Here is a 26013-nt window from a genome sequence, read left to right as displayed (position 1 = left end):
CTGAAGAATGTGACTCTGAGCACAAAGAGATGCAAAGATTATTCAGGATGTGTTTGGCAGCATGTTAACACCAGCATCTCAGGGGAGACTTGCACGTGAAAAAGCTGAATCCCTCTCCAACATACATGATGTTATTTCACATTATATGATGAGTATCATGTGCCACCAGATTCAATGTCGTATTTCTATCTTTGTAATGGTTTTTTCCTGTTGTATCAGTTCCTCATTTGAAATCAAATGCTCCACCTGCTCTGTTACGAGCTAAAAAACAAGCAGATACAAGAAGCTGTCAGACACTTCTGGTCCCGGAGGTGACAGACATGATTAGGAGGGTCACATGTGACACCACTTCTCCACACCCTTGCCCCCGCCCCCCTCCCCCGACTGCAGGCCTTAATGGTGAGGTTGTTACATTTAATGGCGAGCTGCCTTCAACCCATTCTGATGCTGTAAGGTGTCATCACTGAGTCCAGTTCGGCTAAAGGCTGTCACATTTAAATTTTGGAAACCAAGAGCAACACTACATAAAAATCCATCCATGAATCATCAATGTTGCAAGAAACTAACTGCAGAACATCTAAGAACAGAAAAACAGATGTAGCAAATGCAGCAGAGCGGCTGAATCATGTGACAAAGAAACATGTGTTAGAAAATATGAGCTGAGGGGGAAACACAGAGATGTGGTGTCAGTGTTTACTCATACACCCCGAGGCCCCGGGCCCCAGACTTCAAACCTGCTCCTCCTTCATCACCTCCTCCCCTGATGACAGAGAGGAGTGAGAGGGAGGAGTAAAGCTGATTATACTTTATTTACTACAAACTTTATCACCTGTGCAGTATTTGTTCTCTGTATTGATTAGGTGTGCACCATTACTAAGTCCTGCCAGGGGCACCGGTAACCCTGGCAGGACCTTCTGGCAAGTGCACCTGAGAGGTGCTTGAGGAAAGTCAATGAGAAGCTCAGATAAGTTGGAAAAAAAGAGAGAGAAAACTATTTTTGTGTTTAAATGGTAAATAAACGGACTAACAGAATCACACACTGGTATTTAAGTTCACCACAATTGCTCTGAATAAACTTTAACTGACCTGCAGACATCTGCAGGATCTGAGAGTTCAGAGTGATAATACATAAAGAGTTTGCTTCAACAACTCTGAGTAAAAGTAAGATATACTGTAAATACATAAAACAGGCACCAAGCCTAAACATAGTAATTCACCATATAAATGTGGTCCCTAAAATCCACTGTGTGCAACAGAACACACACAAATGAACACATTTGTAATATGACACGAAGTAGAGCGAACAGGTTCCGCTCTGACAATAAAACATCTGCGCAAAAACAACAACAAAAAATGTTTATGCTGTAAAACATCAGAAAATATTCTAAATTCTGGATCAAAAGTCTCTTGAATGCAAAGCTACACCTTCAGATGGCTTGTTTTGACTGTCCAGCAGTCCAAAACTCCAAAAATATTAAACTTCAAAACAGACAAAAGTAGTACATCAACTCATTTTGGAAGCAGGATCCGGCAAGTGCGTATTATCTAAGCTCCACAGATTAAAAATCCTACTCTACATAAGATGAAATATTGAATGTACTCTGACATGGCTCGGTGTCAAGAGGTAGAGCGGGCTGTTAATTCTTATTGCATGTTTGGCGGTTTGATCACTGCTCTCTCGTGTGCACAAAGAGTCCTTGAGCAAGACACTGAGCCCTAAATTACCCCTCAGTGCAGGGCCATCACCTTGCATGACAACCTGTGCTGGAATAGTGTGTTCGTGTGTAGGTGTGCATGGCATGTTTTGGAAGGGTGGATAAGATTAAAACTGCAAGGATGAATCAATAAATCAACCAAAATGATCCTCCTTATACAAAGTCCATCCACTATTTGGATTTATTTCAAGAAAACAATCATACATTTGCTGGTTTTAGTCTATTACATGTGAAGATCAGCTGCTTTTCCTTTCCATTTCTGGGATTTAGATGCTTGAAAGGACAACAGAAGCGGTTTAGTGTGATCAACCTTTTTCACAACCTTTTTTTTCATGACTAAATCATTAATTGATTGATCTGGTCAGAAATAGGCAGATCATTTCATAATCCAAAATTTGAGTTGCAGCGACTTGTATTAAGGTAAAGATTGTCAGTATTATGAAATTAATGGAATTAATGTTGGAGTAGTGCAGTGCTTAGAGACTAATGTGTGGTTTGTTGTCTCATTTGTTGTACTTTGTGGAATGTGTCTTTCTTATAATTTTTTGTTTTATGTTGGGCCCCCTACCAAAAGCTTTTGGAAGCTTATCTGGGGTGTCCTTTTCATGCATCTTTATTTTTCTGTAGTATTTTTCTTCAGTTGATTTCTTAGATTGGCATGTGTTTCTTGACGTATAAAATGAATAAATAAATTAATGCATTGATCCAGATACTATTAAGGCTTAAAATTAAACTCATAATGTTTTTAAAATTGTGCTTTGTGCTATTTGTCACTCTTGACACACCGTAGTTGAACCACAACATCATCTCCCTGCTTCCTGCTGCTGCGGTGATTGAGAGTTCAGACACCACTGTCTTTTTAATTGAAACGGCACATTTCAATTAAAAAGACTCCCAGAAGGCTCTATTGACAAGTAAAAACTAACATGCACTTTACGTTAACTGAATTACTATATCACTGTAGTACTCTGAGTTTAAGCTAATACCTACAAGACAAGCATACAGGTGCAGCAACTGACGAATACTGCATCATAAAAGCTTGCAGAGCACTATTTGGGAATTTGCGGTCGCCACAGACATGGGGATGAAACTAGATTGATAAGTTAACTAAAGCGCTGGCTACAAGGGTGATGACTGAATGCATTAATTTGATCCCAGAATCAAAGCACTGGTTAGAATTGCTTCATATTTTACAATGGGCTTAACACTGTTAAAACTGGAATTTCTGAACATGCAATCAAAAAGGTGTTCAATTGTGATTAACTATTGAAATTCAGTGATTTATCCTGATTTAAAACCCTTTGACAGTCCTAGATGAATGCTTTTCCTGTTGCTAATTATTAAGTATTATATTTTATAGAATGTATTATTATTTTTAAAGATTAACTTTTGAAGTTTGTTATTAAAGAATTTAAATGTGTGCAATAAAAAGCCAAAAAGCAACACAGTTTAAAAAGTCTGCAACTTTTAGAAACCATATGTTAGTAAAACACCTACATAAATCTGCCTATGCAGGTATTTACATTATCGTCAGCCTGCTGCAGTTTTTTGTTTTCAGTTTTTTTCTGAGGACATATTTCTGCCTCATTAAGACATTGTCATGTTGCCTCTTTGACAATACATCCCAATGAACAGACAGTAAATTGTCAAACTTGACTTCCTGACAGGATATGTATAAATAGTAGAGGTGAGAGGGAATCTACGTGAACCGCGAGTCACTGCTGTCAGCGTGTTGTTACTGTCACTGTGACGTTCCTGTCAGGCTGGTAGAACATGCTCCTACATAACACCAGTGTAATCATAAAACCAAACTCTACAAAGACATCTTATTACCTGTTGTTTTTCCTGTGAGCATGCAGAGTGATGTTTCAGCTACAGGAGAACTCAAAACTCTCACTTTTTTGACTCTTTTCTTGCAGTTTTTTCTTCTAATTTGAGTGAATTCAGAGATTTGTGCACATTGAATGAATATGTGGAGCAGGTCTTCATCAGCCCATCATTTATTCATTGACATGGACTTTTTTTCAAACAGTGGCTCACCTCTCTCTGAGCAGATGTTGAGTACCATCTCGAGCCGCCTTGATCTTAAGAGACACTGGACCTGATGCTGCCTATTTGAAGAGAATTTCTCCATCTCTCACGTCGACCCAGAGCCGAGAGTTTTCTGGCTTGAGGGGCGTTTAATTAAATCAAAAACGTATCACTCAAATTTTAATTATGCTCTCACAGACCTCACTTATTTACAGCTATGACTTAGTGCCATCTAGAGACCGAGGTGGGTACAACTTGAACCACTTATTTAATATAGGAAGCAACATTAGTCTTCATTATGCACATTACAGCTTACTATGACTGTTTGGGTACCCTGCATGATCCTACATTTTTTATGTCCACAGAGAGAGACAAATGGACAAAACTCTGACTTGCATTAATAATCTGGCTTCAGTGGGGCCCTATTTATATTTATGGTTTTCAGCCTGTTATAATTCCTGGTATATACTATATACATCCTAAGTTAGAGCTGTTTTTGTATGTCTATTTCCAGTCCTGCCTCTGGTGTTGTCTTTCTCTAAATTGACGTGACCTTTCTTTCTTTTTGTTTTTATTGAATTTGCACTTGTGTGAAATGTGCAACACACAGGAAAACAAAATCCATATATGGATTGAAAACGGTGCAAACAGACATTGGAAACATGTCTGCTGCTCACTTCAAAAATATTTCATCATATTTGTTGTCATTTAACATGTAATACTAAATTTATAAATGAAGTCACTGCGGTCTCTATTGATTAAAAGTTGTGTTACTGTTTACTGTAGTGTACAAATACATCAAATCTGACTAATTATCATTGTTTGAAATACAATTTTTGCTTCTATTTCGTTTTTCTCATATGTGTTTTCATATCAGCTCTGATTTTTATAACCTAATTACCATTATTTCTGTTTATAAAATCTGAATGTATGTAGTGTTTTGCGAGGGCTTTATCTGAGTGTAATGTATGACTGCAAAGTGAAGTATGACCAGTGTGTGATAGACTTGGAGACTGTTTTCATATTGTGTTCAGCATAGATCAGTTGAAGGCAGGGACTACAATATCTTCATTTTAAAAAGGAGCAGGTATGAGCACAAGAGTAGAAATACATTGTCTGTCCAGCAATACAAATTTTGAAAATGCATGTCCTCTTTTCATAGATTTTTCTATTAATTGTAGCGCATAGATGTTATTTTATGAACGAAAGTATTGACATTCTCAGACAGAAATTATTTAAAGCTTGAAATGTAAGTTTGAGAAAATACCTGGAGGAGGTTTTAAAGCTAAATCCAAAATAAAAGTTCAGGTTCTATTATCGTTTATTATACTTTATTTTAGAGTTGTTTTTTCGTTCCTTTCCATTCACTGCTTCAGAGGACAGGACAGTTTAGGAAAGTGAGAAGAACTGGCAGAGAGGTGAATGACATGGGACAAAGGGCCAGAGGTTGGACTTGAACCCTGGCTGCCTGCTACAAGACCACAGCCTCTGAACATGGAGCGCGATTCAACCACTGAGCTAAACTGCCACCCCATATTTTATATCAAGCATTTTATTGATTGCAGAATTATTATCAACAAGGGTATCAACAGGTTTATTTTTGTCTTCATTTTGTAATTGACCTTCTGTCTCTTCTTATCACTATTGTTTGCTTTTAGCTTCCTGCCTCCCCTGCACAGGGTTTTTGTTTACAAAGCACCTTTAATAAATGCATACATGAGTAAAAGAGAGTATAGAATCAGTGTGTCTCAGCATGTGTGGTAACATATTTGTGTAAATATTGTATCGCATAAAAACAAACACAAAAATAATAACTTTAGTAGATAATTCAACCTACAAACAACCCCTGTGATTACTATGTTATGTCATATTTTACATCCATTTACCTTACAGCTGCCTTTAACTGTGTTTTGTCACTATAACACAGATTTTGAGTACTTAATGTCACTGCTAGTTTGTTGTCTATTGCAGAAATTAAACTTCAAGTTCAACACATTTATTAACCAATAAAATTGCTTAAATTGAAAAATAGCTGTATATGTTTTTTGATGTTTTAGGATCAAAGTTTGAAGTAAAAGTACTTCAAAAAAGTTTTGTGTAACTGCTGGCCTTCATAGTATCATGTCAGGAAAAGGAAAAAGTCCTCTGTTCTACATCTAAGAAGGATATTCTTTAATACTGACCGCTGTACAAAGAGCTGTTTCAGCACAAACACAGGAATCAGAGAGTTAATAACACCTTCATAGACCTCAGGATCCTCCATGATCCTGTCTCTGAACTGTTCCTGTCTGATCCCGGTTCTATTTGTTGTTTTAGATCCTCGGTTAGAAAAACAGCCCGAGCTCTGAGAGCAGGCAGTCAGGAAGCCGAGAGGCGGTTCTTTGGGTTTTGGGTGACTTACTCTCACGCAACACATGTGGCGGCTGGTCCTCGGGAGGCAGAGGGGTCCTCCCCTGCAGGTCAGGTTACCCGGAGCAGCCAAGGGCTAACCACTACCATCTGGCCTCACCTTCCATGTTCACTGACGCTCAAGATCACAATGGCTTCCACATGGTGCCCCTCCACCTCGACATAACATCTACAACACACAAAAATACACATATGTGAAAGTGCTGCATACACACAGTGCACCTTTGAGAGCTCAGGGATATATATGCACAAATAATCTACACGTTTGTGCACATTTATCTGCACAAAAGACAAGAAATGAAGCTTGTCAAAATGTAGATTTTTTTACTATACAATGTGTGTAGAAAGAAAAGAAAAATATATCCTGAATGGATACAAATATTGATACAAATATTGATACAAATCACAAAATCTGATTTTATAAGATCAAGAAAAAGCTTTAAAATACAGCATCATTTCAGATTCTTAATAACAAACACATTAATTGGCTTCTTCTATGCATAAAAAAGCATGCGAGCATGCACATTGCACGCCTACAACACAATGAACAAATGCATTCACATACACAAACATGTACGCACAAACTACACATATACACATCCATTCACCTGTGCTCACGCAACACAAAAAAAAGCAGCATGCACAAAAAGCTCTCCTGTTTGTGCAAAGACACACGCACGCAAGCACAACACACGCACATCCACTCACACAACTAGAGGGGGTTTTCAAGCGCACAGGAGAGGGGGGATGGGGGGATTGAGAGGTTTGGGGGGGGGGGGGGGGGGGGGGGGCTTTAATCAGGAAATTCACCTCCAGGGGTTTCATGTAAGCAGGACTGGACGCTGCTCTTCTCCCTGCTTCACACAATGAATCACTGAGACAGCCTGCGCTGAAAGCCTCAATCCACTGTCAATAAAACAAATGCTATCACAGGCTCTCTGTGTGCACTGTAATCTATTATATGGGTTTATACGCAGCATGCCCAAAACATCCAGCAGTGTCTGAGATGAAAACTACCATCTCTAATTGTTCAGAATCAACATAAATAGCAGGCTGGAGTTCTCACATGCAGGGTGTTAGCACATGCCTTTCAATATACCTGTTAGAGTAATGCTTTTACTGAATGGAGATTAAGGGGGAAGAAGGATGAGGATGTGCAGGTCATGAGCTTGTTTGACCCAAAAAATCTCTTCACAGACCAAGTACTGAGTGTAAAGCCTCTGAATGCCACACTTCTTGTGTCCCTATTGTGGAGAGAAACTAAATACACTTACTCTCACACTGTTCTTTATCACAGATTTGATTTAAATAAACTGGACTTGTATTTGTATTAACAGCCATTTTCAAATGCTGATATTTCAGAGGAAAATCTTAAGCACCTCTCTGCTACATCAAGCTCATAAAATGTGACACTTTTCTTGTAATTTAAACTTCTCAAAGTTATGTAAACATTCAAAATTAGTTCTACCTCAAATGTACAACAGAGTAAAAGGAAGCAGAATAAAACATGTATCACACCAGAGATTAATAGGCAGTTATTAACTCTGACCAAAACGCTGAAGGTAAATAATGACCACCTACAAAAACAAAATTTTTAGGATTTTAATGAAATGCATCCAAACATGATAGTTAAAAAAAAAATGCTCTGGCTTGCTGTGCGTCTGAGGACATATACAAAGATCCTCCCTGCCTTTTAAGCACAGAACAGTGTTTGGTTGATCTGATTTATTTGTATGTTTTCATTGAAATCTTCAAGTTTTATTTGATTAATAAATCTTTTTGTGAAATAAATAAACTTGTCATGCTTATCAATGACATACAATCAATCTAAATGTGTAACACAAACTTCTATAGGTTCTATTTTTTGTGTGAATGGGTTAACTATGTGGATGCATTTTGTTTTGAATGCTTGTGAGATTTTTAGTTGAATCTGAGTGTCTTCATTGTGTAGCATTACTTTTTTTGTTGAGTTAAAGGCTTTTACCCTGTGGTTTCAATGTGCTTAGGTATTCTGTATTGATGCTCATGTTTTATTTTCCAGGTCTGATAATAATAAAGAGCATCACAAAGCCAGAGTTGCCATCAGAGGCTAATAAAGACAACTTCTCTGGGTTTCTAGGGCTAAGTTTGGACCAGAATCACGACTCCTACCTCCTCACACAGCTCCTTGTTTCAAATAATCTGGGGTTGAACAGTGAGATTAACATGTTGAAGACAAACAGTGGAAGTGTTCATCAAAATTAAGGAAAAGTGGAAGATATGTTGATTTTTTCTTTAAAAGAAACACAAGGGAGGGTGTCTTAACTCTTCATGCTTTGGATCATTCAACTTTTTGCAACTGATTTCAAATTAGGTAAATTCATGTAGCTGACATTTCTTCTTCTTTGAACCAGGGTTGTTAAATGTGTGGATGAATCCCTTTCAAGAGTCACAGCCAAACAAAAAACAGAATAAAACTCATGGAAGACTGACTGAAGAGTGGGTGACAAGATAACTCTGACGTAGTTTAAATTACATGTGTAATGTGTGACATTTTGGAGGGAGGACAGCTGCTTCTGGAAAATGTTAAGCACACCAATTCTTAATTTAAGCTCACTGATTGTTTTGATGTTGCAAGTTGGGAATCAAAAGACAAAATGGAAACATATTTATTAGAAAACTTTGGAGGAGTATTTTATCTGTTGAGCGGTAAACTTTGCTTCAAGGTGAAACACATAAAATATTTCCCTTTGTCCGTTTAACACATGAGGTTACACAATGACACCACTGAAAATAACACAAGTCCCTGAACAGGACTAGTTTATGGTAATGTAGAGGTTGCAAGATTGTTGCATCAGTTCAGGAAAATATGTTTTTTCTTTTTTAACATTGAACATTTTTAACCGTAAAAAAAACAAAAAAAAAAACAACCTAAGTATGTGTGGTTATTTTGTTCTGGTGAAGTTACAGGAAACAAGGAAAAGTAAGGCAGTCATGCGAGGCATGTCAACACGAGTCTGAACCAGGCTCATGATTCAGATCAACATCTATAATTCAACAAACTTAAGACTTCTCCTTGGTAACGGTTTACAATTTGGTTTAGGTTATTATTCAATATTTTCATAGTATATTCATTTCATTACATATATAGATTTAGAATAAAGTATATTGGGACAGAAATAGTATCCAAACTGTCAACACCAAGTTATACTCTCTCCACGAACACTTAAAGCTCCAGTAAGGGACTTTCAGTTTGTATAGTTTTGGCGCCCCCTGTGGACAAAGTGGTTTCTTATCTTTTTTCCCTCACATGCGTATGTAAGTAGTGTTTTTCAAAGATATGTCTCATCCTGCTGTCTTGTAACGGTCAGTTACATCTCTCACTGTGAATCTTTGCTGTGGAAGATGTTTAAAAAAAAGCGTGTCTCTGCAGCACGCTGTTATTCACTTCATCTGACCCCTCCCCATCAGAGGTAATAGACCTCAGAGATATCTGTTTAGAAGATATCAAACATGCACTGGTGGTCTTGTTTGCTTTCATAGGTCATAAAGAGGCATCACTATTCATTTCAGTCAATTTCATGACCAGCTAAACAACTCTTCACAGGAGCTTAAATGTTCCTGCCGACCTCATGTGACCCCCCCCCCCTCCTCCTCCTTGTTCACCATGTGTGAATGAGACAACAGACAGACGTCTGTGAATTACATAATCACTTTGTATTTACATACTCACCATCAGACTCTTCAGATGAGACATGGGGAAACACACGGCTGCAGCTCCAACAGAAGAGTCCCACAGATAAATTCTCCTGAGCACACACCGCTGCACCTGTGACACACAAATAATTTGCTCCTCATAGATTCACGTTGCACAAAACAAGAGCATCTGTGGCACTGGGTGACAACTTATCTGGCCCCACTGAAACAGGAACAACACACTCGGTCTCAGCGGTAATCTTTGATCAGCTGAAACGCTCTCTGTGATAAACATTGACTCCATCCCCATGGGCAATCACTCCATAGTGCTGGCATCGTGGGAGGTAATGTATGCATAGACGTGTTGCATTCGCCTCAGGCCCTCACACACATGCAAACACACACACACACACACACACACACACACACACACACACACACACACACACACACACACACACACACACACACACACACACACACACACACAGGAGCATACACACAGTGAGATGAATTGCAACGCCACATAGAATAAATACATATCAGCTACAGTGAGCTGGGCCGCTTTGCTCTTTCCTATTAATCCTCAGCATGGTGATTTATTGCAGTGTGCTTGTCAACAGCCATATAGTCCCAAGGAGCCTCAGCCGGGCCGAGAGAAATAGTGAAGTTTAAGACCAGGGCCCGGCAGCAGGCCTATATGATGTATTTATGTGCATTCTGGTCCACACTGAGCTAGATGTATGGTTTAGTTGAGCAACAACAACACTTTGTGCAAAGAGGAACAGGGCTGTAAGATCATCTATTCGTCATAATCCAGCTTTAAGCTGATGTCTTCCCACATACAGAGATTTGCATTCTCCAAGGTGAAAGGCCCGGATGCTTTACAGTGAGTTCAGAGCAGGAGAGGGAAATTAAAGGGCACTTCTGTAAGTTATTTGTATGCAGTAAATGCATGGCAGTGAACGTTCAGGTTATTATGACTCTCGGTGCGAATCGCCAACAGGCAGCGCAGCCGGGGAACTCTGATCAGAGAGCACCATCTAGTGGTGGTTTTTATAGCAAGAAAAGGCTGGTGCTACTCAATGCATTCCTTAGAGTAAAAACTGTTCAAAATACATCAACATAGTTATACTGGCTGAAACAGTTCATTTAGATCTGTTAACTTATTCAGGGTTACCACTCTTTTCCAGAGATCATTTTCCAGGACATTTTCAGTGATGATCAAGCTGGTATGACAGTCTAAATTGAGTTCCTAATTTAGTTCCTAAATAGTCTACTATGTTCCTCAGTGGAAGTCTAGATTGAAAGATGTGCAGTCTATGGCTATGAATGAAATTATTTCTAATATGCTTAAAAATAATGGCAAATTAGTTATAGAACAATGCAACCACAGATGTAAAGCACTTTATTAGTGCAACTAAGTAACAATGATGGCCAACTCTCATCTCAGCTTTCTCTTCTCTCAAAAAATATGAAATGAGCTAAGTCAAAAACAAAAGAGCCAGCAAAGGACTCTGGAAGCTGCCTTACTGAAATAAATAAATACATAATAATAATAATCAGAGGATCAGTGCATAAATTGACCTAAATAGATCTGAATGACAAAAATGGCCACAAATGTTAAATGGGGGATGTGCTTTTTTAACCTTGTCAGGTCGCATGCAGTCATGTTGGAATAATTTTCCAGAGCTATATGTGCTTTTCCAGGACATTTTACTTTTTCCCCCATTTTCCAGGTGTTTTCCAGTACTGGAAAACTGGTCAACTGTTTTCCAGGTTTTCCAGGAAAACGTGGGAACCCTGCTAATTGGTTGGTAAACTGGTCCCTCAAATGTCTATTATCCACAAACTTAAAGCAGTTGCTGACAAATGAAGGCCTGTTTAAGTAACTTTTCTGAAAGTATTGTCCTCAGCTGTTTTAGGAGACTTTCTTTCTTTAGGCACAAATTCACATCTACATACATTCCTATTGAAAGTGGGAGAAAAGGGTTTGGTGCTTAAATCTACATACAATTATATTCAAATACTCAAACTAAGTCTTTTAGTTATTCATTCAAACTAACAAACCGTCAAACTTTATCAGCCTCATCCTTTCAGTTGCAGGAATAGCTGAGGAATTAGGGCAATCTAACTCACTAGCTTGATCAATAATTAACTATCTATTGTTCTTTGAATTAAAATAAAAAAATGAAGCAAACATGAAGCTATAAAGAAGCCAACATTTACCTTCATATTGTATAAAACATTACGCTTGGTTTGATAATTATTACTAAGCAGATTCACGTTAAAGCTCGAAAAATGTTCCTCTTCAGCAGCAGCCATCTTGGTTGTTTATAAAAATGCCTCCATGGTGTAAATAGAAGTAAAAACGTTGTGATTGGCAGGCCCAGTTTTCAAAACCAACTTTGAAATAATTCCCATTTTTTCAAAGGCTTCAAAAGGTAAAAAATGAAATCTGGATTTTATTTAGCAATTTTTGTTTGCTAAAAACGATTAAGACCATCATAAAAAGCTAATTCCACATTTACAATCCCACAACATTTGGGGAAAACCAGGTCAGCTGCTCAGGACTGTGTCCTCTATTATGCAGGATGTGACACAGGAGACGTTATCAGAAAAGGATCAACATTTCATGGATACCAATTTTTAGGGCACTAGTTCAAGGACATCATATGGTAAACACATTTCAAAGAACAGTTGTGACACAGTAAAGAGAGATGTTTATTGTCTGCACGTATAATTTCAGTGTGACTTCTAAGTGCTTTTGGGAATGTGCAATAATCTAAATAATAAATGAATATGATTTCTGAATATCTACAGAGTGTGGCTGGATTCTTTGTGATGTGTTATTTCTAAAGGTCAAGAATAAACTCTGCATCACCAATCTATCCATTATTATGACTCTTTTTATTGTGAACTGGACACAGTTTCATTACACAACTTATAAAACTGACAAAGGGAACAGAGCACCTTCTGCACACAGCGGACAACAAGGACACTTTGACTGGACAGTGACACACATAAAATAAGGCCACTTCACTTTAGAGCGTATTGTCCGTGTGAGAAATGACAGCGGCTTTCTTTGACTTTGTGAACCCACAGTGGTAGAGGAACGTTCAGGGACGATACACAGTCTAAAATTAAATCTCTACAGATCACTGACAGAAAGCTGGAGACAACACTGAAGATGACTGAATGATTGTAATGAAGCTACAGTGTCCTTATAGAGGGAAATATGGGAAATGGTAGGACAGTATTTCATTAATTTTACATAATGATGATTGTAATAACACTTCCATGACATAATTCCAACGATACAGTAAACATTTCATATTGACCTTTATCAGTGACCACCAGAAAAGGGAATTCATACACAGTTTGATCTCAAAGGTTTCAAATTTAAATTATTCCACTGATCTTTGGAGGAATAGATTTGAATACATCTTTAAATTGTTGTTCAGGAGCGATGAATGACTTCAAATGTGCTACAAACTGGTCATTTCTGGAGGTTTTAGATGGTCTGATTGACTTTTGGCATAAGTACTGTGACTCTCCGCTAGATGGCGCTGTGGGGCTGCGTTTGTTTGGACAGCCCCTCCTCCTTAGTAAAAAAAACAAAAACAAACCCACCTCCCACCTTCTTATTTTACTCAGCTCTTCTTCGTCACCATCTCCTCCTCACCTCTGCACCTGCAACCCTCTTCATCACTCTTTACTCCTCCTCCTCCTCCTCCTCCTCCTCCTCCTCCTCCTCCTCTTTCTAACTGTTTATCTTTGGGGTTCTACCTCTCATCTCTCCCTCGCTCCGCTTCCATCCATCTCTCCCTCCCCCACCAAACTCCACATCACCGTCTCCACAGCTCCTCTCTGTCCTCTACTCAGCTGGCACAGCCTGGGTTTCCCCTCCGGAGGTCAGCAGCTGCATCAGGCTACCTGAAGCTGGCCGGTTCGCTCCTGTGGCCCAGTTAAAGAACATTCTGGAGGAAACAGAAGCAGAAGAAATATTTGTGGTGCATTCAAAACTCAAACATGTTCCTCTGGTTACAAACATATATCTTCTACTCTATGGAATTATAAAGCCTCATCCAAGTGGACTTTAATCTAGCAACTTGGCTTTCAAGTACAAAACTTATTGTGGCCTCAACATCAACGCTGCACTTTTACTGTAGAACAAACATTCAGAATATCTTCTCTTTAGAAATCATCCTGGTGGATCACTGGTGTCGTCACATGTAATACTATCCCGACATCCCACCCTTAATTTGGTATCCCTCTCACTCTGAGTCTGACCGCTGAGTATCCTTTAGTATTTTCATTTCTACACACTGTACCTTAAAGCTTTATCACTCTCACTGTTACCTGTAGCAGATTTAAGTCAGATGTTGTAAAGTTGACCATAATGTTTAAGGTGTACAATAAACACAAACCGGCCAGCTTTATGAGGAATTTTGTACTACTTCAGATATCATCTTAAAGAAGGTATCACTCATCTGAGAGGTGTCAAGCTCCAACAGTTGTTACTAAGATTTCTATCCACTATGAGAGCTTGTTACTTAATTTATGAAATGACACACTCAGTAGGGGTGAGCCTTTTTTATATTGAATGATAAACTAGACTACTTTTTTTCCCAAAGTAGCAACGATGTGTAGAAAAACAATCTTTATCGGTCTGCCTAGGTGTAACAGATAAACTATGATGAAAGGGTAAACCACAGAAGATGCACAATGCAGCAAAGTGCCACCCGGCTTCATTTCCTGCAACAGAGATTATTTCTATTTCTGTCCTCAGACCCTCATCTGTTTCCTCAGGGATTATCAAACTGGATCAAATCCCATCTAATCTACCCAGCCTACACAGAGAGTGAACACAACAGAGTTGGAGTTCTGCTGTCCACGAAACAGTTTCCAAATTACCAATCACCAGGTCCAACTCAGTGATGACTTCAATTGATCAACATTTTGATTAAATTAAGAAACAAAGTCCAAATTTTTTTGTCCAGAATTTTTTTTCCTGAAAGTTTTTCACACATTTAGAGTTGGTGAAACTTTAGATGACTTATATCAAATTCTTGTCTCGTGCTGACATCACTGAGAATTTTCGTAAATGAATAAATAGAAAATGATTCATCTCTTAATTTGGATTTTTTTGCAGTTTGCTTTGGATTTGACAGGAAGGAGCAACAGCATTGTGCTCTGTGACTCCTTGTCATTTCAAAAAAAATAAATCAGGCAGTGGAATATGAAAAAACCTTTGATGTCTGTTTGTTACATTAGCATACAAATAAATGGTTTTCATAATACACTTGAAAAATGAGCGAGCTTCAGTGATGTGCAAGCACGAGAAACACAAACACAAGTTCCATCCATCATTGTGTCTGCCTGTCAGACGAGTGTGAGGGATTTAACTTGGTGAAATGTCAAAAATGGGACGTGCATATGTGACCCAGCACAAAGCCATGCTGTGGTATAAACTGTTAAAGTGAGATGTGACATTAAAAGGGATAACACATCCTTATGATGGTAGTTTTAAACCATCTAAAGCACATTGTCTGCTACAATGTCACTACATTTGACTTAGGATGCAGACGATGAGTGATAAGGTGTTTTGAAAGTGATTAGATGTTGTAGTGTTCTTGACTCCATGAGTAAATGATTAGAGCTAGATCCCAATCACATTGTTTTGCAACATGAGCATTGGAAACAAACGCATCACAAAGTCAGAATTTACTGCAATAATTAAAACATTATTTCATGAAAACAAGCATTGCTCTTACTTTCGGACTAAAAAAAAAAACCCCGGCTGTTTTGATTTATTTATGATTCATGAGGGGCGTGCTGCTGCAAAAAGGGGTTTTTGAAAACATGCTTACAGCTCCTGTGAGGAAATTTCTGTTTGTGTTGATTTTGACGCCCCCTTTGGACAAAGTGATACCTCTGATTTTGTCCCGGGGATGTGTAAATTGCGTTTTCTGACAGAAAAAAACAAATCTCATCCTGCTGTCTTTTACAATCAAATGCATCAATTTGAGTATTTGCTGTAGCAAAAGGAAAATAAAATGCATTTTATTCAGCATTCAGTCAATCATCTAGTCTGACACCTACCCCCTTGCAGCAGTTAAAGGAATTAAAAATCACTATATAGAAATATTCAATTTTAATGCTAATGGTCTTGTTTGTTTTGTAGGTCACAAAGAGGTATCTGTATCAATGTCAGACTGTTTCATAACAAATTAAAAACTTCTCACAGGAGCTTTAACAGCAAAAAATGTGAGATAGATAATAGGCACTCTTCAGTATTAGTTCATGTATTGCACTTAAAAATTGATTAGTACGCACCATAGACTGTATTGAAAAATTGACGTAGTATCTGTGACGTCACCCATCTGTTCCTAAAGTGCTTCTTCGAAGCCAATCATCGGCGGCGGCAGCCATATTGGAAATGCTGAACTCAACCTAACTGCTGTCGAGCTAATGTGACGTAAAGAGGTGGGCTTTGAGCTTCCTTGCCAACAGCTACAGTATTCCCACCTGTCAATCAAGTCAGTCATGTCCTTACATAGGCAAAACTCTTAATCTTAATATCTTCTGAACTGTTGCGTTACAAAAATATTCAGCCCCCGTACAGTGTGTGCCGATAGAGAAATTAGCTCTTCAGACTGAAGTAGTTTTTTGACCCAGGCTGTAAACATGTTTATTTCTGCCGTAAAGATCGCCTTTTTGAATGGGTGTGTATGTGGTTTCTGGTGTTTCTGCAGCCAGCTTCAAGCGGATGCTCGATGAACTGCAGTTTATAACACTTCTACATGGGCTCCATATTTCGAGACTGGAGGTTACCGCTTGGTGCACATGTTTTTGATATCTTTCTCGTGCCTTTCAAGCCTAATTAGAGCATTTAATTTCACTGATTGCATTGAGTCATTTGTAAATAGACAGAAAGGTGGTATTTTCCCAAATGCAAAGGTCAGTGAGTGATGTTATAATGATTTATTTATATGCAGCAGCACCAAAGCATCACTTTAAAATGTGCCTGGAGAGCAGGAAAACCACTGTGGGTATAATGTGATGGAGTTATTGATGAAAACAGACACAAGCAGAACACAGATGTGATCAGAGTCTTCCACCTCCTGTAAATCACAAAATAAAATCAACACTCCCCTCAGCACTCACTCTGCAATGAACTCCAGCGGCGTCCAGGAGCCGAAATCTGCGTCAGGCATGAACTTCCTGTTCATCGGCGTATCCAAGGTAACCCTGTCAAATTAAGTCAGATGACAATCAGGGTGAGCTGCAGCGTAAGGAAGCAGAGTCAATAGGAGGAGGAGAGAGGAAGACTGCAGCTTCTACAAACAGAGAGCACAGGGTTTGACATGGTTATGATGTCATCCGCATTATGCTTTTGCTTTTTTATCATATTGAAATTCTAATTTATTATTTAGCAATTCAATACAGTATGTCAGGATGAGTATGCTCTTACTAAAGATGCTACCTGTCTTTGTGTATTTGCTTCTAAACAATAAAACCTTTGGCCTTAAATGCATTGTAGTGCTATTTCGGTTCAAGGACACATTTTTAAAAGGAGCAGTATTAAACTCTGCAGAATTTTAAAAAAGCATATTATAAGTGGAAGTATTTTCTTATTATGCATATTTAAAACCAGCTAATCTTTTTTAATGCCTAAAGTCTGTTGTTGGACTATCATCCTCTGCAGAAACCACTCTATCTTGAATGTCCACAGCTGCTCTGCCGTGTTGGTAAATGAGGCTTCAGCAGCACAGAGGGGTTGGGGGACGCTTACTGCAACAGAAATGCAAGTCATGGGCCTAATGCTTAACAGATGTGACAGCAAGCCGGAGAGGCAGACTCCAAGCAGCTTCATTTTCATGAAAAATACAACCTAAGAGAGAGCAGGAGGGAGAAACACCCCCAAAAAACGACTTTTCTGGCTTCTCAGGATGACGGTGCAAAAACTCAGGTTTAAAGATTCAGTACGTGAACGGGGGAGGCGATCATGTAAAGGGTACTGTGTGAGCTGTTCCTCTAAACAGAACATGTGCACATGTACATATCTATAACCATCTTTAAAGAACACTCGCCCATCAACATTAAACAGGGTCCGATGCAAGGCTTGTATTATAACTTCATCTTTACCTCTTAGATAGGTTGCATGCATTGTGAGCGTATATGAAGATGTGCTGTGCAACACTGTATGTGCATTACACATAACACCTGTATTTTTGAGCTCCTTTGTTCAAATTATGTTGCTTGATAGACTCCAGCAGTTATTCTTTTTTCTTTCATCAAAAATTTCTGAAAAAACAAATTAAAGAACCCGGGAACATGGAAAAGAAAAAGCACACCTCGCCTTTCTGTCGTAAAACACTGTAGATTATCCAGATTTTGGCACACATGAGCATGCATCATGTTTCATTACCAAAATGGCTATTAAAGTTCAGAGAGAGTCTTCTGAATTCCTTATGTTAGTTTCACTGAAAGCATACAAGGTTGTCTGGTGAAGAGAGAACAACTGAAATGAACAGAACACTCAGTATCCAGTACTCAGTTCATCCTTATTACAGCTTTTTACAGTAGTATGTGGTCTGAGAGTGAAATCAATTTATTTAGCATTTTGCTAGGCAAGGATTATACTTTTAGATTACACTTTATGAAAGTATCTTATGTAAATGGCTAAAGCAGACAATTGCTAATTGTGGACACATGACTTAAAACAAAGCACTATTTAGTCTAAGAAGAGTTAAGAAGAAGCAACTTATGTCTTAGTCATTTAAATTAATATTTAAATTCTGGCTAACCGGCTAGTCCACAGGTATGAAAAAAATCATAAATTATGCTCAAATTTGACATTTTTCTATAAAAAGGTTTGCAGAATCTGCACATAAACAATGTCAAATTGGTTTGCTGAGTATGTCTAATGTTGGCTGAGCTAGCACCACCAGCCTTCAGTCTACCTTGCAGGTTTAAAAGGTCAAGGTTAAGGTTAAGGCTAAGGTTGCCTGTGCTTGTTATGCATCAGGCCTGTGTCAAGTTAACCAGACACAGCCTACATGTTACTTTATCTTTACTTTCTAGATCAAAATACTGACAAACCGCCACAAGAGAGCTATGAGATGGCATTTATCTCATCAATAGAGCGTTATAGCATTATGGTATTCAACAGTGACCTCGTGTTTATTGAATTCTGCAATGAAGTCTGGTGCTAACTGGAGAATTTCACAGAGTTGTCACAGAATAGAAGTATTTCTGGCATGCAGATTGCCCTTTGTTAGAAACTGTATTGTATGCTACAATTTGGTTAAATTAATATTTCCTCTGATACAGTAAGTAGATTGAATTACAGACTTGGTTTGTAGACAAATTCTCATTATGGAGAAAGGACTTCTCATATATTTTCTCCATTTTTAAAAGAAGAGCAACACATTTGAGACTCATAGTAATCATAATATCAATAAGAAAGTGCATTAAGCTGCAAGTGTGGATTGAGGAGTTTGGATGTATTTGTCCAGTGTCATCGATTGGAACTTTAGTGACAGCTGCAAGGCACAGAATTCTCAGACTCATCTCTCCGGCCCACAGGCAGAGGCAGCTGGATACCCTGGAGAGGTGTTTGGTGCACTAACAATTTACTAACATCCCTGACCTGTGATTGCTGTACATCTCCCCGCTGCCCCCCAAATGCACACAACATTTCACTGCGGCACTCACGGTAGTATGGCCACAGCAGCAGCTTCTGATGGCATCCCACTGTTCTTTGCTGCAAGACTCTGACACAGCTGGTGGACTGCAGCTTTGGCCATGCCGTATCCCACCATCCCTGCAGAGAACAGAGAAAATGTTTCTTTTAGTGTCCTGGGGGGGAAAAAAAGTGAATTTGTGGAGACAACATGAACTATTGCAAATGCATCACACACTGTGCCCAGGAGCGGAGGACACGGATTCAGTAGAGAGGGGTCAAGTGGCAAGATACTGGAGGATCTACAGACGTCTGGAAAACTTTTTTAAAACATACGCAGGAGGGTAAACTGCAACCAGATTCTTCATGCTGACGCTGAAGTTGTATTCTATAAAGACCTTCAGGACAGCTTGTTGTATCGTCTCTACTCCTTACACAAACTTCTGCATGAATCCAGCCTCGTACACCTCCTAGCTATGTTTCATAGCTTCAGCATCTGGAAACAGTAAGCGCATTTCCCCCCCACAAAAAAACATCTTAATGTGCTTTCCAAAGAATGCTAAGCATCTGCCCCCCTCACTAAACCAATCTTATGACAGGCTTACACGGATCTGACCAATCGGAGCATGGGGTGGTGACATGGCTTTTTATACAAGCTTTTGTTTTCCTCTCAAAGAAAAAGGGAGAAGAAGCACGAGTTAGGGGGTAAGTAGTCACATGTTGACGCCCTCAAAGCTGAGGTGCATCAATTAGCAACAAGACCTCTGAATTATCATCGCCTTCATTGTACGCTATCAAGAAAAAACAGCATGCAAAGTCCATTATACATTTAAAAAGTCCACAACAGAGTCTATTCTGGTGATGTTGGATCACTTTGAAACCAGACATGCAAAGTAGGGATGTACTAGTTTGATGGTAAGATAAATAGATTTTTTTCAGTATCTATTATTCCTTCAACACAATTTCATTCAATATTAAACAACCAAAAATATCTTCTTTTATGTACTTGTTAATCTGTCTTCACATTCCAACACAAAAGGTGAGGGTATGTGGTCTACTATTACATTCAGAGAAGAACAAGTGCAGCTGCAATGAGCTGACCAGGGAGCAAAAATGGCGTCTCCTGTGTGGATGTTTTTCACTGTTCCAGAGGAGGATAACACAATTGCAACTGGCACATGTGCTGCAGGTATTTTAAGAGAAAGCAAGAAGACTTCAAGTTTAAAAGAACAAATCTTTTCAAGTCATCCGAAAAGTAATTGCAACTAAGATGTGTTAAGGAAAAGAAATGTGAAGCAGCAATATCAGCAGCTAGCATAACCAACAAAAACAAATGAACAGCAAGTTATGTAATCCAGATTCAGCAGGTATTTGAGAACTGAAAAGTTCACATGAGACTCCCAAAACCCAAAACAACAAAAGTAGACTTAGTGAATATACAGCACCTGATGACCCATTTTTTAACAGACTGACATTAATATTTCTGCCCCATTCAAACTGCAAAAGCAAACAAAGACCGTCAGAGATAAGATCGATCACTTCTATGAAACAATTTCTCATGCCTGTCACCACTCCCATGGGGTAAGTTAGAGGGTAGGTAAGTATAGTTGAAAGTGCTTTGCAAAATATCACAAAAGAAAATGGATTTTTCTGACCTAGAAGACCAGAGCTTTCAGCAGCTGATGGCACATTTGGGACAGTATCCAGAGTTGCTGTTACTCTACAGATATATTCCCTACCTGCCCTGTATGATGTGATCTCTCCACACATTCACAGAACAAATCTGTAGCACTTTCTGAAGAAAATCAATCACATGTGAAAAGAGAGTCACTGTAGCGTCAACTGCTTTTATATTCAATGTTAAAAGGAAAACATTTTTTAAATCAAGTTACATTTATACCAGAAATGTTTAAAGTGTTGATAATTTACAAGAAGTAATCTCTTCAACAGAACTAACCATGTTGTTGCAAAGTTTCATTAAGATTATATTACTTAGCTGGTGCCACAACCTCCAGAGAAGAAGACAGACCAGATGAAAGAAAGCTCAATTCTGACAGTTTTATCAAAAGGTCATGATTCAGTCACTGTGTTTGAAATGACATCTGTAGAGCTGTCTCAGTATCACAAATCAACTCACTAGGCAATCTTTTGCATATTCAGGAGGATAATCAGTCAGAGGATCATGGGGAAAAAAGAAAATACAAGTCACATGGTGATCACAGGGAGGACCACTGAGCCACTTTCTTTGGGGTTCAGCATCTGCTTCACATCAGAGGTTAGGATTATTCACGTGGTTTCTTTCCTGGACTGTGAACTTTCATGTTGCTTTGTGGCAATCTACTTTTTTTTAGAGAATCAAAAACAGTCCTGATCGATAAAGGAGAGTCACATTTGTTCAATTTAACAGTTTACAACTTGCAGATATTTTGTAGGGAAAGCACAAGATGTTGGTTTGTTATCACTTCTTAATCTGCTCCCATCATTTATGTTTATTTATGTATTCATTAGTAAAACTTGGATTGACTGCAAAAACTACAAACATGTCTCACACTCATTAACTTTGCACCCTTTGCTTGGTTACAGAAGTAAGATTAACATGAGTACCTCTCCTCTCTCTACCCCTGTTGAATATGACTATTTGTATGGACTCAAATTTAGACCACACATATGAAGTGCTGGGAATAAAATCTGTTATTTTTTAACTTCTAAAATTCAATCTCTAACTAATCAATTCAAAAGTCCAGCGTAAAAGTCCAGTTCAACAGATGAGTGAAAGAGAACAGTAGATAATATTTAAGTAAAGAGTATGAGAGCAGCTAACACACTCCATGTGGATAATGTGAGTGGAGCCATAAATGCTGAGTCACTCTCCTCCTAATCCAGCAGCCAATAAGAGCAGTGCTGAGCAGGGACTTTGTATTGCTGTAGTTGGATCTTAGCCCATCACATGGTCAGTGTAGACAGGGAAGGAGGGGGGGGGGGGGGGACACATCATATGGCACCAGGCCAAAGCCTTCATGGATGCCACGGAGGGGACATGAGGGATAACAACTATTAAGGATTTTTGTGGCGTTTTCATATCTTTCTCAGCAGGACTATATGGAATATTTATCCTTTATTGTATCTTCCTTAGGTATCATTCATGCTCATTTTGCAGTTTTAAGAAAGTAAAGCAACCAGAATATTCACAGTGGAGGAGAGTTATGATCAGACTCCCTTCATTTCTTTTCTCAGTCAAATTATCAATCGACTAATACACTGATTATCAATTTAGGGGGTGAATGATGCACCAGGGGACAACTAATGGATAAATCCCATTAGTAGCAAACATGTGTCTTGTTTAATAAGACTACAACATAATTACTAATTCAAGCATGTCTTATTCTGAAGAGTATTTTATAATAGTCTGTGAAATGTGAGTCAAAATATCCCAGATCTCTTTAAGCTTTGTCAAATAAACAGTTTAAAAGCAGAAGATATTCAGATGTCTTATTTACGATGGATTTTGTTTAGTAAGCTGGCATTAAAAATAAAGTAACCACCTCAAAATGATCAATTTTCTCTCAACTCTATTGTTTTGATCTAAACTGACTAATAAAATGAGTCCAAAAATACTTCAAATAATTGAAATTTTATTTTGAAGATTGTAGAAAGTAACCTCTGTTTTAAAAACTACACACAAGAGCCTCATGTTACCCTCATCATATGTAGTGTATGTTGTCCTGCTTAGGTCTACAGGCATTTTTCCTTCTTAATTTGTATGTTCATTTTTGTGTAGGGCCTCCAGTTTTAAAGTTAAATTTTAACTCTGAACCAGCGTTTGAGGTTAAAGGCAGTGATGAGGTCAGTGTCAAAGGCTCAAGGACACCATCAAAGCAAATCTAGTCACTGCTGAAACAACAGGTTTTTGAGGGATTTGAACCCCTTACTTCTCCTTTAATAAAATATTCTAACACATAAACCCTCCTGCCTCCACAGGACTCATCAGCTTTTCTCTCCTTTCTCTCTTGTTTTGTCTCCTGGATCCATTTTATCGACACCTCTCCCCTCAGACTGTGAGATCCCTCCTCCTCTCTCTGATCAGTTTGTCAATTCCCTCCTCAAATCCCTGCAGCCCTTTCTCTAACCCACATTATTTGAATTGGCAGGTCTGACAACAAAGACATCTGCAAAATGAAGCCTTCAATACAAATCAAAGTCTGCCTGAAACCCTGACGTGACTCGAGGCCAGACCGGGTCATCACGATGAGAAGGGTAAACATAAAAAAAGAGTCTTTACCTCCGGTGCCTGACTGAGCTGCTTTAGCTCCGGCCAAAGTCAACAGCCCTCCTGGTTTGAGATGCAGAGCGGCGAGGCGGCTGGAGATAGTGGAGGTCCACACGCTCTGCTTCCACATCATATCTGTGTTTTTAAATAAATCTAGAAAAAGACATGGAGAATGATTAACACAGGAAGAAAGTACAGTTTGTTGAGGCTGATTTTGAGCATGAAATACAGGATTGATGATTGATGCTGCAGCAAACAAACGGTTGAACTCTGACCTTTGGAGCTACAGCTTCCTCCCGCCCATCCTCCTGCCACACACAAGATGGCATCCACTTTCTGTTCCCCCAGCAACTGAGCCACATCTGCTGTCACCTGCACAAAGGGAGAGATAACAGCTCTCACCTTTTCATCAAGCCTCAGTGCTTACGTCAAAGCATTTAAAAATGTCAACCAGCTGCAAACACTGGACATGTGGTTTATGTTGCGTTCAGGTCGGCAAACAAAATCAGGATGATTTGAGAAACAATTCATGTCTTCTTCAGGGTGATGAATGTAGGTCTTTCTGTGTATCCTCAAATGATAAGAGGTTAGGAAGGCATCTTAGTGTACACGTGAGGTACAATAACACACATCCTAAATGATGAATATTTACTTTATACAGTATACACTTCTACATCACGTCATACTAGATTATATATTTATATTTTATCATTGCTTTATATTATAGATTGTATTATGAGCAACTGACAAAGCGGCTGAACGAGCCATACCATATATATCTATCAATCAGACTTTGTAAAGTGCTTTTCATACGATGATATTTTAACACAAAGTGCTGTACATAAAAACAACTTAAAATATAATAATTTAAGAAAGAGATCCCACCCCCAGCCCCGACCCCAAACCCGCCCCACAATCCTAAGGTTAAGAACACAATATGCAACAATAGTAATACAAATAATAAAAATAAAATAAATTAATAATTAAAAAAAAGAAGTTGCAGAACGAACTGAGGAAACGCTCGCATGATATCTTAATGAGGAAACACTGGAGGTAAAATAAGATGTTAAAACTCAAAACAGGAAATTAAAATCACCAAAGTAAAATACATTTCTAAGATAATAAAAGACTAAAAAAATAAACCATTAAAAGAACTTAAGATGCGAGACTTAAAATAAATAAATAAGTAAATAAATAAATAAAGTAGAATAAAAGCGACTACATTTGAAATAGATAATAAATAAATAAATAAATAGGACTATAAAATTGAAGTAATACGACCAAAAAGCTCGAGTTTTCCTTTTTCCTCGGTTTCTTGAACGCAGCACTGGTATACATGTTTATCAGCAAAACACTCGGATTAAATAATACGTATATATCAATAAATGGCATATATTTTTGCTCTCCAATAGTTTAACTTTGCAGTTAATAGTAATGTCTGTACTCCTGTTTCCTGTCTGTTCAGTTCAGCATGTATCAGAGACTTTATTTAAAGGTGCTATAATAAAAACAGAGACTCACCTGTCCGGCCTGCTCCGTGAAAGACTCGCTCATCTTCACTATCACGTTTTCGTTCGCCTCCTCGTTTGCAGCCATGTCGATGCTGGCAACCCACTTTTCATTCATAAATACAAGAGACAAACATGAGAGTTAGCTTAGCATTAGGCTAGCAAAACACAGCTTTACCATCATGGGTCTAACCTTCAACACTTACCCAGCCATTGGACTTGAAATGCTGGACACACTTGGAGCCCAGAGCTCCTCTCCCTCCGTATACGATCACCCTGTTTGCAGCCATGTCCAAGTCCAAGCAGGCGAGCAGTGTGAGAGAGCTGTGGCCGAGCTGCAGCTCAAATACACGGGGAGAGGTGAGCGGCAGGAGGGGGCGTTTCTTCCGTTGAGCAACAAGTCAGTGGAAGTAATGCTGCTTTCAAAGACCCACGGAAATATCAGGATTTTTTATTTATTTATTTATTGGACATTTAGTAATGCACAAAACATCCCGCTGAGGATGTAAACAGAATGTGCAATATTAGGAAACTTCCTTTTATCAAGCAAAAACCTAGAGAAGAACCAGACTCACGATGAACAGCCGCCTGATGAGACTGTGTTAAGCTTGGAAAGAGGGACAGAGGGAGATGCAGAAAGAGAGAGATGGATAGAGAGACTGCTTTACTGCTGTTGGGGCTGTGAGAAAAAATAACTTTAACCACTTTCAAGTCCTG

At 38.7% G+C, this 26013-nt stretch overlaps 2 protein-coding genes across 3 annotated transcripts in view; both read right to left on the bottom strand.

The window, feature by feature from the left end:
* The window catches only part of ldb2a (LIM domain binding 2a), a 193449-nt gene that overhangs the window by 132989 nt on the left and 34447 nt on the right, over positions 1-26013 (bottom strand). For both annotated transcript variants that reach the window (XM_034689736.1, XM_034689737.1), the window contains exons 3-4: positions 9868-9963; positions 6148-6324 (exon numbers count right to left, since the gene is read on the bottom strand). The gene's annotated coding sequence lies outside the window, so the exon portion shown is untranslated. The remainder of the gene's footprint in view (positions 1-6147; positions 6325-9867; positions 9964-26013) is intronic.
* qdpra (quinoid dihydropteridine reductase a) lies at positions 12722-25725 on the bottom strand. Its single transcript, XM_034689738.1, has 7 exons — positions 25503-25725; positions 25310-25402; positions 24064-24160; positions 23801-23941; positions 19554-19662; positions 17001-17084; positions 12722-13810 (listed from the first exon to the last, which is right to left on the bottom strand). Exons 1-7 carry the CDS (start codon positions 25584-25586, stop codon positions 13708-13710), a joined length of 711 nt encoding a protein of 236 aa, XP_034545629.1. The 5' UTR covers positions 25587-25725; the 3' UTR covers positions 12722-13707.

Source organism: Notolabrus celidotus, chromosome 8, assembly GCF_009762535.1.
Source record: "Notolabrus celidotus isolate fNotCel1 chromosome 8, fNotCel1.pri, whole genome shotgun sequence".
NCBI classification, from domain to species: Eukaryota; Metazoa; Chordata; class Actinopteri; order Labriformes; family Labridae; genus Notolabrus; species Notolabrus celidotus.
This window is presented reverse-complemented; position numbering and strand designations above follow the sequence as displayed.

Bases quoted from the DNA above. Each gene is read 5' to 3' on its own strand.
- qdpra (XM_034689738.1), bottom strand. From the start codon at position 25,586: ATGGCTGCAAACAGGGTGATCGTATACGGAGGGAGAGGAGCTCTGGGC. The intron at 23,942-24,063 runs GTCAGAGTTCAA...GTCTTTTTCTAG, and splicing joins AGGAAGCTGTAGCTCCAAAG to ATTTATTTAAAAACACAGAT. The intron at 13,811-17,000 runs GTGAGTGCTGAG...TGTTTCCTCCAG, and splicing joins CCGCTGGAGTTCATTGCAGA to AATGTTCTTTAACTGGGCCA.